Source organism: Muntiacus reevesi, chromosome 6, assembly GCF_963930625.1.
Source record: "Muntiacus reevesi chromosome 6, mMunRee1.1, whole genome shotgun sequence".
Lineage (NCBI taxonomy): Eukaryota > Metazoa > Chordata > Mammalia > Artiodactyla > Cervidae > Muntiacus > Muntiacus reevesi.
Genome location: NC_089254.1, coordinates 43,022,283 through 43,035,882, shown reverse-complemented (window position 1 = coordinate 43,035,882; position 13,600 = coordinate 43,022,283). Strand labels below are relative to the sequence as shown.

Here is a 13,600-nt window from a genome sequence, read left to right as displayed (position 1 = left end):
AAAGTAGTTATTCTCCAACTGAATAAACTAAAAAAAAAGAAAAGGAATACTAGAGTGGGTTGCTATTTCCTTCTCCAGGGACTCTTCCTGACCCCTGGTTTGAACCCTCATCTCCTGCATTGGCAGGCAAATTCTTTGCCACTGAGCCACCAGGGAAACCCACGTATATAGTAGTAGTTTTAAAACTGTCATGAAAATGATAAAAATACCAAATTCTGGAGAACAATTCCTTCTCAAGAGGGAAGGGAGAATGAGATAAGGAAGGGGTGCCAGGGGTCTTCAGTTTGTAACATCATCAAATGCTTTTTTTGTACAAATTGCATAATATTTGGATGTGGTTGAAATTGGGTGGCGGGTACACTGGTATATTTTCTCAATGTTTGAAGTGTTTAACAAGAAAAGAATATAAACTTTAAGACCTGGAAAATGATTTCTAAACTATCTTTTAGATATCAGTAGCTGGTATAAATTACTTTTTTTGTAATTCTGAGTAGGTTTTTTAAAAAAAACTTATTCTTTTAAAGAAATGGTTAATCCCATGCATGTAAATAAAGCTTCCCATTTATTTGCCCTTGCTCATATAGAGTACTTAAATTCTTAGACTGCTACTAAAATTATCTGATAGAATTATCTAATCTAATCTAATTATCTATAGACTCTTGAGCACTGCAGTTTTCCAGTAAGAAATAATTGTACTATTGACTATAGACAAGTATGAACGTTTTACAGTCTTAAAATTTTTTAATAAATTTTACATTGTTTCAAACTGACAGCTTATTCACATCCTATGAAACACTGCATTCATTTTCTAAGCTTGTATTTGCTATAACTCGTCTTTTTAGAACAGTTAATGTTGAACAAATACATTTTTCAGGAAGTGCCACAAAGAGGAGTGGTGAGGAGTTAGTAGTAAATTATAGTCTAGGGATTAGGGCCTAGACCCTACTTTTGATTGTGCACTATCTTGACAAATGACTTGGCTAAATCACTTAATATCTGGTTACAGCAGCAAAATAGGGGTGATGTTTGGAACTACACTGGATGACTTGTGAATTCTTTAATGTTTGTTGATGCTAAGTCAGAACATCTTGAAGACAGCATTGGAAAATAAATCATTATCATGTCAGGTAAAATTTTAACTTGGAGACTGCCAGTTAGATTTCTTAGCCTCTGTGGGGAACTGTGTACAGTATAATTATGTTGTTATTGGGCATTTATAATACAGAAAGCAAGTGTTCTGCTGTAAGAGGAAATCCATGTTCTTTTTTCTTACAGACAAGCAATCATCTCCTCGGACCAAAACCATTTCCATTAGACAGATTATTAGCAATATTATATAGTATTGTGGACAGCAGAGTTGCTCCAACAGCAAATATCTTCTCCCAGGTAAGCTTAATGATAGGCTGTTATATATTTTCTTTATCTTTATGGAATTCTTCAGGTAGTGTGTCAGTAGAGTTCCAGACATTTAGATATTTGGTCTGCATATCTTACTACTATAAAATGAACATTGTCCTTGGTAAGTAATTGAAATTCAAAATATACAGTCTTTGAGGGTATCACTGAATTTGCGTATACTTAAGATATAACTGACAGAAACAGCTTGATGTTTCTAGGCTTTTTCTTTTTTAATAAAGAAATTTAATAATGATTATCTTGCTGATTAAAAAATGACTTCATGATTGTTGATTATAATATAGAAATGTAACAAACAAGTTTAAGAAATGTATTTGTAAGAAAATGATCTATAATATTCTTATTCCTCACATGTATGCTTTGCAAGTTGACAATACGCATTTTTATGAAAAGTGATGGTTTCCAAAATGATTAAGTTCTCAAACTTTTCACTAGGTGGCAGCAGTAGCTTAAAAATAGGAAACATGACGTTTATAAAGTAGTTAAGCTTCTTTTTTTTTTTTTTTAAATAACGTTTAATAAAAACCTGTTCATTGAAAATATAGTCACAGACTTTTCCTGTGGCTCAGTGGTAAAGAATCCACCTGCCAATGCAGGAAACAGGTTCAGTCCCTGGTCCGGATAGATCCTTTATGCTCCGGAACAACTAAGCACGCATGTCACAGCTATTGAGCCTCTGCTCTGGAGCCTGGGAGCTGCAGCTGCTGAGCCCATGAACTGCAACTGCTGAAGCCTGCACCATAGGGCCCATGCTCTGCAGTAAGAGAAGCCACTGTAATGAGAAGTCTGCACGCTGTAACTGCAGAGTAGCCCCCAGTTGGTGTATCTAGAGAAAAGCCCGCATGGCAGCAAAGACCCAGCACAGCCAAAAATAAATAAAATAATTTAAAAAAATACATAGAGTCACAATAGATCTCTTAAATGGTTCAGAAAAACAATACTTAGCACATGGTGTGAATGGATAGAAGAAAAGACAAAATGATGGCACTAGTATTTATGGAAAAACAGTGTCACCTCAGATGTTTCAGTTAGCATTTTGTTTTATGTATATATGTTTTTAGGTTGAAAACATGTAAATAACAGCATTTACATTTCAATTTACTGCAAATAAGTATGGTTTGTGAATAGATGTTAGATTTTATAATCTAATGCATGATGATAACCTTTAATGCTTCATTTAAAGAAGTCTGGTGACCAAAAATAGGTATATTCTCAGTGTGCTTAGCACACTGATAATTTTTATGTAAGTCAGCTTTATAGAAAATTGTATATACATTTATTACATTTTTGGTTTAAGTTATATAAATAACTAGCTAGATGGGTAGGTGTATGGTTGCCCTAATGTTGATAATTTAAAAAATCTAATTCAGTTTTAATATGTATTACAGGAATTTTTTATGATATATATGTATATGTTTATTATACATATAAATGCTTTGTCTGAAATTAGTTTTTAGTCAAATTGTACATTTTATTAATAGCTTTTAGTCAAATTGTACATTTTATTAATAGCTTTCTACATATAATACTTGATCTTTATTGTAAGGAATTTAGCCTCAAGAGGTGAAATGGCTTTCTCATTATGACTAAGTGAGTAAATCTTCAAGAATTAAAGCCCAGAGAAGTGAAGCACAGTGCTTCTAAACAGAGCAGAAAGACGTTTGCATCATGTATAATTATTAATACTTCTTAGGTGCCCCAAAATTACTTTTGTGGGAGACACATATAAGGATGATAAATGGGAGTTTCTTTCTTTCAGAGACCTTATGTTTTAGGAGGATAAAAAAACATGTACGTAAAAGTAGTATTGTAAGGCTGTGAGTGAATGCTAGATGGTACTGCTGCAACGTTTACAGTAAAAAGAGGTCACTTCTGGATTGGACAAGAGGAGAGAACTTGAAGGCATCACAGTAAAGGCAAAAAATGGAGCTAGGCTAGTGAGGAGGATTTTTTTTCTTAAATACTGCTATTTCTAATTTATATAAATGATATGTGTTTGTTGTACAAAAATGCGTAAATAAAAAAGGAAAAATAATAATAGAATTAGCTGACACCTTATATCCAATGAATAGGATTTATAGAACTTTTAAGAGGGAGGACAATATGACCAAAGTGTGGGACTAGGAGAAAAAAAGACACACTTGTGTGAGGTGAACGTGATAACCATTACACTAGAGAAACGTGACCTGTAAGACACACATTTGTGAAGTGTCACACCCGATGAGTTGAGAATAAGTGGGATTATATAGTAGCCCCACTACTAAAATTACAGCTATTTTAGTTGTGATATAGTAGTAAGTAATTTTAGTTGTGACATAGTAGTAAGTAACACTGCCACTACCACACGTCACACCTTACATTATTTACCTAACATTGGTAGAGCATTTCCTAGCAGCAGATGTAGGTTTATAGGGATGTACAATCAAAACAATGATAGGCTGCTGATTTAGGGATCTACTAGCTACTCTGAGACTTTTATAGATGAACAGTGTCACCGGTCTTTGTTTTCAGTAATGTCTATAATGTTGTACTTAAGCAATTTAGCATAAAATCTATCTTTGTGTTTTAATGAAGCAAAATTCTTTTCAACTTTAACGACCTCAGCCTTTTCATTCTTTATCTCTTCTAGTTAGCAGTTATCAAAATGATAAATTTTGTATATTTAAAATACTGCTTTAAGTGAATTTATGTTTATTTGATGAAAAATCATTTAGGACTTGATCTCAGTGATTCCATTTGGGATACAAAGGTTGGAGGAGATGGTACAAAGGAATAGATATCCGTAGGTTCTGCATCCATAGTGTCAGCCAACCACAGATTGAAAATACTCGGGAAAAAAAAATCCAGAAAATTCCAAAAAGCAAAACTTGAATTTGCTTTACTGGGAACTATTTACATAGCATTTACAACTATTTAATAGCATTTACATTGTATAGGTACTAAAGATAACCTAGAAAAGGTTTAAAGTGTGTGGGAGGATGTAACTAGGTTACACACAAACAACATGCTCTTTTATGTAAGGTACTTGAGCGTCCTCAGATTTTGGTATGGAGAGCTGGTGGGTGGTGTCCTGGAACCAATCCCCAGGATGTTGAAGGGTGACTATATAACTAATTCTAGGAAGTTTATGTTTACTTTTGTTCGGTCAATAGAATAAGAAAATTAAAAAAAAAAAATACCGTCTTTAAGAACAAAATGTGGCAGAAATTGCATCCAAAAGAGAGGTACGTCTCCCATGTACCTTGTATTTTTTTCTCCCCATTGTCTCTCACTGACTTCTTTTTTCTCCTTTTACTTATCCATCAAAACTATACTGTTTGCCCATAGGAATGACAGTTTGTCTTTAACTTTTAAGTGCAAAACAAAACTAGGATATTTATATTGGAAGTACTTATTTGATATGAACACTAGATGGCAATATTGTTGCATTGTAGCTGTAAGATGAGCAGGAAAATCTAGTTTTTACTTGTTAATATTGTCTTTGATATTTAGAGAGAGCTGTTTGTTGATTTGATACATTGGTTTATTTGAAGAAAAAAAATCCTGAAGATATTTACTGTTACATGAGCACAATCACACTTCTCCTCTTTCATTAAAATGTAAATAAAAATGTAAGGAATTGTGTTGCATGAATATTTTCTACTGAAAACTAAATTGCTTTTTATTGGTTATCATATGTCTGTATAAGATAGTAAAAGATTATTTTTCTATTCATTTTGTCTGCCTATAACTGTTTTAAGGATTTGTTTTGTAGTAATTTATTATTTTAGGTTATGCTTTTAATTTATCTTTTTAAATCTTTTTTGTCTTTTTTTAATCTTGAAGAAAAAAATGAAAATTTGTTCAGAAGCTTGAATGATTTATTTCACTGTTTTGATATTTCTGTGTCTTCTCTTATTCAACCTTGCCAACTCCCTCCATAATCTTAGTTAGGTGAAAGCAGTAAAAGTATGGTTCTTTAAGGTTGTCAGATATATCACTTATTTTAAAATATTAAGCCATATCACTTTATCTTTTCCCAGAGGATAGAATTGCTGAAGAATTTATTTCTGAAATTATTGATACAGGTTTCTAAAATTAAAAGGAAAATTATCTTTAAAAAATTAAGGACATTCAGTTACACATATGCTTATATCACATTATTATTGATCTTATTTAATCAGTTAGCATTTTGAAAAATTACTTTTGAAGGTAGTTACTGTAATTCTGCAGTTTGGGAGTTTTAAAATAATAACTTGTCTCTTTAATTAATTATATGGAGCAGTGCACTGTGAATTAATTTCTAGAAACAACTGGAAGATAAGAAAAGGAGCATAATTCTTGTTTAGTTATACATAGTTTACTAAGAAAAATTTTAAGTGAAAATATCCTTATAAATTTATTTTCAAAAAAAAATAATAAATTTATTTTCATTTCAAAGAGTATAAATAAGGAGCATTTTGGAGCCAAGGGTAATAATGTGTAGTATATTTTTTCAAAAATATGCATTTCCATTTCTATTTTCTTTTGAACTCACATGATACTGTATATTGGAATACTTTTGCACTTATCAGTTCAGTTCAGTCATTCAGTCCTGTCCAGCTCTTTGCAACCCATGGACTGTAGCACACCAGGCCTCTCTGTCCATCACCAACTCGTGGAGCTTACTCAAACTCATGTCCATTGAGTGGGGAATGCCATTCAACCATCTCATCCTCTGTCGTCCGCTTCTCCTCCTGTCTTCAATCTTTCCCAGCATCAGGGTCTTTTCCAGTGAGTCAGTTCTTCACATCAGGTGGCCATAGTATTGGAGTTTTAGCTTCAGCATCAGTCCTTCCAATGAATATTCAGGACTGATTTCCTTTAGGATGGACTGGTTGGATCTCCTTGCTGTCCAAGGACTCTCAAGAGTCTGCTTCAACACCACATTTCAAAAGCATCAGTTCTTGGGTGCTCAGCTTTCTTTATAGTCCAGCTCTCACATCCATATGTGACTACTGGAAAAACCATAGCTTTGACTAGATGGATCTTTGTTGGCGAAGTAACGTCTATGCTTATGCCGTCTATGTTGGTCATAGCTTTTTTTCCAAGGAGCAAGTGTCTTTTAATTTCATGGCTGCAGTCACCATCTGCAGTGACTTTGGAGCCCCCCAAAATAAAGGCTTTCACTGTTTCCCCATCTTTATGCCATGAAGTGATGGGACCAGATGCCATGATCTTAGTTTTTTGAATGTTGAGTTTTAAGCCAACTTTTCCACTCTCCTCTTTCACTTTCATCAACAGGCTCTTTAGTTTCTCGTTGCTTTATGCCTTAAGGGTGGTGTCATCTGCATTTCTGAGGTTATTGATATTTCTCCCAGCAATCTTCATTCCATCATGTGCTTCATCCAGTCCAGCATTTCTTATGATGTACTCTGCATATAAGTTAAATAAGTAGCGTGACAATATACAGCCTTGACGTACTCCTTTTCCCATTTGGAACCAGTCTGTTGTTCCATGTCCATTTCTAACTGTTGCTTCTTGACCTGCATATAGATTTCTCAAGAGGCAGGTGAGGTGGTCTGGAATTCCCATCTCTTGAAGAATTTTCCAGTTTATTGTGATCCACACAGTCAAAGGCTTTGGCGTAGTCAGTAAAGCAGAAGTTGATGTTTTTCTGGAACTCTTGCTTTTTCTGTGATCCAGTGGCCGTTGACAATTTAATCTCTGTTTCCTCTGCCTTTTCTAAATCCAGCTTGAAAATATGGAAATTCACGGTTCACATACTGTTGAAGCCTGTCTTGGAGAGTTTTGAGCATTACTTTGCTAGCGTGTGAAATGAGTGCAGTCATGCAGTAGTTTGAGCATTCTTTGGCATTGCCTTTGGGATTAGAATAAAAACTGACCTTTTCCAGTTCTGTGGCCACTGCTGACTTTTCTAAATTTGCTGACATATTGAGTGCAGCATTTTCACAGCACCATCTTTTAGGATTTGAAATAGCTCAACTGGAATTCCATCACCTCCACTAGCTTTGTTCATAGTGATGCTTCCTAAGGCCCACTTGACTTCGCGTTCCAGGTGTGAGTGATCACACCATCATGATTATCTGGGTCATGAAGATCTTTTTTGTATAGTTCTGTGTATTCTTGCCACCCTTTCTTAATAACTTCTGCTTCTGTTAGGTCCATACCACTTCTGTCCTTTATTGAGCCCATCTTTGCATGAAATATTCTCTTGCTATCTCTAATTTTCTTGAAGAGATCGCTAGTCTTTTCCATTCTATTGTTTTCCTCTATTTCCTTGCTTTGGTCACTGAGGAAGGCTTTCTTATCTCTCCTTGCTGTTCTTTGGAACTCTGCATTCAAATGAGTATATCTTTCCTTTTCTCCTTTGCCTTTTGCACTTTTCTTTTCTCAGTTATTTGTCAGGCCTTCTCAGACAATCATTTTGCCTTTTTGCATTTCTTTTTCTTGGGGATGGTCTTGATCACTGCCTCTTGTACAATGTCATGTTTGGACTTAGGTTTAGTTGTAAATCAGCTTTATTTTTTCCCACAAGTATTGCATTAATTGTGGTAGCGTTTAGTTATTAACCATCTGTATTTTGCTCATTTACATTTTGGTTTATTGATAATAGGACATATTTAAGCTATTTTGGTAATATTGAAATGAATTTATCATTAATCAGAAAGCAAAATGATTTAGTTATTTTATGTATGGAGAGTTTTTGAAGCAGGTGCTTCATCTCTAATTCACCATAGCTGTAGGACTTTTTTTTGCTAATAATTGTAGGTAAGGTTGCATTTATTTATTCAACCAAAAACCAATGTTTGGCATTTTTCTTCAATTATAGGTAGATGTATAGAACATATATTTCATTTCAGTGATGGGATTTTGTCCATATTTATTTGATTAAAAATGTTTAGATATAATTTAATTCAAATTTCAAAGTCAATATTTGATCTTTTTTCACTAGTTGGAATTAAAATTTTCTTTCTCTGCTTAAAATTTCATTTAACAGATTTTTTTAAGGGCTTATTATATTTCACACTCTGTGTTATATAAAGAGATTACAGAAGTCAAGCAAATGCAGTGCTTGCCCTCAAGGACCTTATAATCAGCCTGTGGCTTCCTCTGTCATTCATTAGTATCATGTGCAGCTGCTGAATTATATCAGAGTTAATGGTGTTTATGTGTTTTTACTGGGAGGGCATTCATACTGAAGGAACTAATACTTAAAGCGAGTATGTTGCAGGAATGGGGATCCCTCCAGGCCTTGAAAGGAGGCTCTTGTCTAACACCTAACACTCCGAAATGAATTGTCCAGGGAGACACACATGCTGACAAATGACAAAGCAAGAGAGTTTATTGGGACGGGGCACCCAGGCAGAGAGCAGTAGAGTAAGGGAACCCAGGAGAACTGCTCTGCCACAGTTTCTTGCTGTATGAGAAGTGAAATTAGTTTCCTGGTTGTCTTTGGCCAGTCTTTCTGACTCGGGGTCTTTCCTGTTTTTGCACACATTGCTCAGCCAAGATGGATGCCGGCAAGAATTCTGGGCGGTGGCAGGACGCGTGGTATCTCCATTTGACCTTTCCCGAACTCTGCGGTTGATAGTGGCTTATTAGTTGCGTGTTCCTTTCCAGAACCTCCTGTCCTCAGGCAAATAGTTATATGGTACCTGGCAAGGATAGGTGGTTTCAGTCAGTGTGTTTCCCCGAACAAATATATTAAAACAGGATTTTTTTCACATCAGTAGTCCCTGCTTTTTCATAATACAGACCTTTAAATGTCTTCTTCCAAGTTAAATAGCAAACCTATTTGTTGAATGTTTCCTTCTGACAGTCCTTGAACTTACTGATATGCAGCATGATTGTTTGATACCTATGTCATACCTATCTCTTAAAAGTTGAAACTCGTTAAATTAGGGACAATAAATACTCTTGTGCATAGCATACTATAAACTAAGTGGCGTTTCTTCAAGTTACACGACTGTATTTCAAATACTTTCTGATTAAAAGTTATGCTCATTATGTTACTTTTTTATATGCAGTATTTCAAGCTATATTTGTAGATTTTTAACCAAAATCACTTTAATCAAACTCATAGACTTAGAAAACCTTTTTACCTTAAAAGTTAATATGTTATATAATACTATAATTGTTTGGCTTATATTTTTTTAAAAGTAGTTATATTTATCAAGTGCTAATCATAGAACTTCAGAAATCATAGATAATAAAATACTATCCATTGCATATATTGGTTAGATAAGGATTTAAACTTGGTAAATATAAAATGTAACGTCCTACAATTTAGATATATAGGATATTCATATAAAATGATATAAGTATGAGAATTACTTTTATAGAAAATGAAGTTGGTGAACCAAAGGGACAGTTTTACTAAAAACAAATTCCCTGGTTACTGGAGTATTAGAAAATGTGAAAAGCTGTTCTTTTGTGATTTCTCTGTGTTTCATTTGACTTGTACTAACATTCTAGTGTCTCTGTAATATGTAGCTGAAATGCTTGATGCCATTAAGGTTAATTATGTAAATCATAGAAAATATCCTGAATGATAGCATTTTCTAATAATCTTACTATTTTTTTTTTCTTAGCCACAACTGAAATTGTGAGGCATTCCATTCCAAAGATAGTGCCTAGAGCCTACTTTGTTGATGAATAGGTCAGCAGGAGTGCTGTTTGACGGAGGCAGGCTCTTCTCTAGCAGTGAAGAGCCTTACCATCTTGAAGCTCTGTCTCCACCGGGGCAGTAAATTAGATTCTGAAGTCTCCTGATACTCTTGGTGTAGATGTGTTACCATTCTGCCTGTCAGACTGCTCTGCTGTAAGTGCTGATTTCAGGAGACTTTTTAAAAACGGTTTTGGGATGCTTCATATTTGGAAGGAGTAAAGTTGAACTGTGGTTGGTTTTCACTAGCTGCTCTATTGTTTTAAGGAATACTGATTTTACCAAGTATTAGTAGTGTTACCAAGGATAATAAAAAGCACAAGAATATTTTACTATGTTGCCTAGGGATAAAATCTTTCTCATTTTCATTTATAAAAGGATGGTGTTTACACCTACTTTTCTCCTACCTTCCCTAAATCTGGTGTTGAATTTCTTCAGTGTAACCACTTTGCCTTTTATGAATATATCAGCCCACCAGTAGGCATTTTTACTGAACTCCAGAAAAATGGAACCATTGCTTAAGGGTGACATGTAAAATACTGCCTAAGGGATAGAAAAATTGTATAAATTATGCTTTTAACTGTTAAAGAGAGTACTGTCTTGGAATCTTACTCTTTGTAGGCAGTATTTTATAACTACCTTTCTAATAAATATACCAAAAGTATACCCTTTATTCGCATTTTTTAGTGGGAAATGTGTTTAATACCAATAAATTTTATGTGACTTTCAAATTTTTTGCTGAAAACGGACAAAATTTTATACGAATATGGGCTTATACATGTCTATTCAAGTAAACCTATTAATACAGAGACTGTATAGGCAAATGCATACCTTAGATAGAGCTTTATGACTAAATTATTTTAATGAGGACGGGAGTTTTAATAAGAACAGTTTAGGAGTTAAATGATTTGAAAAAGTCTACATTATGGAAATGTGTGCTGTAAAATGCTCTGTAAAAAGTTGATTAAAAGAAATGTTGATGCTTAAGGGGGTTTCCAATGAAAAATTATCTTGATTCCTTGTCAGCTCACAGCTGATCAGAGTCCTTTGGAGGATATTGGCCTCATCTACTTATTTGTAGATATTTTTCATGAGCTTGTGCTGCACCAAGTCCTTTTGAGAAACTAGGGTCTTTAGTCCCAAGTCACTTCTAGAACCTAAGGTGCTCCCTCACTTTGGCCATTCTAAATAGTGGTGGAGAGTTGAATTTCTAACAATTAGGAATAAGAAAGGGAACTAGTTTTACCTAGGAGTCTTAATTTATTCCCTTTGCTTCAGTGCTACGTGTATGCTAACTTTTGAGTTCTAAATTTCTAGTCCTTTTCCTCTAGCTCTGGACCCAGATTGCCAACAGCACAGTCATACCTGAATGTGCCATTTTTATCAATACTTGATATATCCAAAGCCAAATTATTCCCTAAATAATGTCCTAACTGGTCTTTCTGATAGTGACATCTTCAAATTTGTTTTGCATACAATCATCAGAAAAAAATCTTTGAAATGTAAATATGTTTTTATGTTTATGGTTTTTTAGTGAGTTGCATTATATGTGGAACCAAGACTACATTCCATAACATTTCTTGTAAGGCCCTCCACAGACTGGCAGTATTTTCAGCCACTTTTATTCATCTTGTACACCATTCACTGTAAGCTCTTACTTCTCTGAAAGCACACCCATTTTTCTTGTTGTGTTGTTACATGTGCTGTCCTCCAGCACTGTTGAGCTGTATTTGATGCTTATGGTCCACATCCCCCACAGTGCCATTTCTTAATGAATTCACATTTTGCCTCCTTTCCTACTTATTAGTCATTACCTTTTCTAAAGTCGGGTAATTGGATTTATACATATCACTAGCATAACAGTCATACTGTGTTATTGCCATTGTATTATTGTCTCCCCTGATACCTTAAATTCTTTGTGGGCATAAAGTTTGTCTTTATTTTTCTCTTTTGCACAGTGCCTTGAACATGGGATTCATTCATTGAAAGAATGACTTCCCATTCTTTAAGCATGAAGTTAAGGCCTTCCTGGATACTAAAGATTTGCAGTCATTTATGTACTAAAAAGGTCCAGAGATTAGAGTTGCTATCTTTAGTTCCTCTAAGTAAAAACATTCATGGCACTTTTTATTTGAGTGTTTTTGAAGAGTAACAATCCACTCCCTGCCTAAAAAAAATATATAAATTCAAAGTGATTTTAAGTGGAATTAGCTTTGAAAATATTTCCCTCCCTTCCATTGTAGCACTCACCACCTCCACTTTTTATTTGTAAAAAATGTCAGTTGAACTCTTGATATATGCCATATGTTCATGAATTATCACATTACTTGAAATCAAATCAAATGTGTTTCTTTTTGGGTTGTGTGGAACTCACACACTGATATGTATCACGTTTTTTAATTTAAATAATTTAACGTTTCAGATTGTAAAGCTCCTCCAAAACAAGCAGGTTAGGATGTTTCACAAATCAATTAACATATATACCAACCTATGAAAGTATAAAAATAATGAGCATGTTAAAATTTAATTACAGTTGTAAATTGATTTCCTTTTGTTGGCAGAAAGAACATAGTTTATTAGCCCAGGAACAGGTTCACACTGTTTTAACATCAAGCACTTCCAGCTGAAGCTTGTTAGTGACTGCCTCTCAGATTAAGGGGAAAAAACCCTCCCTGTGGTACATGAACTCCTATTGTTAAGACATAAATAATCAGCTCATCTCTTACATGGATGAGAACAAAGAACATAATAGTACATAGAGCAAAGATTAACTTAGCAAATATTGTATAACCCCATTAAAGATGTAAATTTTAAAACATCTTATGTTTAAGGAGATTTTTATTTTTCTTTATGAATGCCTCAGTCATGACATAGGCACTAGTCGGAGGGAGGAAAAATAACTTTGGCTTTTGAATTAGGTAGATGCATTATTTTATGCTAAAGTAAAATAAAATCCTTTAATTAATGTCAATATGCTACATATATATATGTATATGTGTGTATATGGGTATATGTGTATAAAAGCTAAGGAAATACTATTTTTTTTGATAGGAGTATTTATTTTCAGATATTTAGTTTCGTTTATATTTAAGCCAATGACTAAAAACCAGAATTTACATTTTGAGGAAAAACACCAGTGAAAATATGCCTTAAACTTACAGGTAAAGGGACTGACTTTTTGTACAGCTTTCTTTTTAAACTTTATTCTGTGCTTGTAGTCCAGAATCTAAATCCTCACTCTGGAAAAAAATGCATTTTCTAGGCTAATTTTTATTCAATTGAATTTCACTCATTTGAATTTGAGCTTGATACAGTAGACAACAAAAACAGCTGTGGAGAACAGTGTATATTCCCCTAAAATCTGAAAACTGTTGGCAAAGAAATATGTCTTCATAGGGAATAGAAACCAAGAAGGGGAGTAATAATTTCCCCACAGAAATATAAATTTACTCAAACAATTCAATATTTCTTGAAAATGATTCTCAAGTGTTTCAGGAAAGATCAGTAAAAATTCTTGATGTTTATCCTAACTTTTAT

General features: G+C 34.0%; 1 protein-coding gene across 1 annotated transcript in view; it reads left to right on the top strand.

Annotated features, from left to right (window-relative positions):
* Positions 1-13,600, top strand: part of ORC5 (origin recognition complex subunit 5) — a 74,863-nt gene that overhangs the window by 37,049 nt on the left and 24,214 nt on the right. The window contains exon 12 of the mRNA XM_065938789.1: positions 1,276-1,386. Coding sequence (XP_065794861.1) covers positions 1,276-1,386 — 111 coding nt within the window. The remainder of the gene's footprint in view (positions 1-1,275; positions 1,387-13,600) is intronic.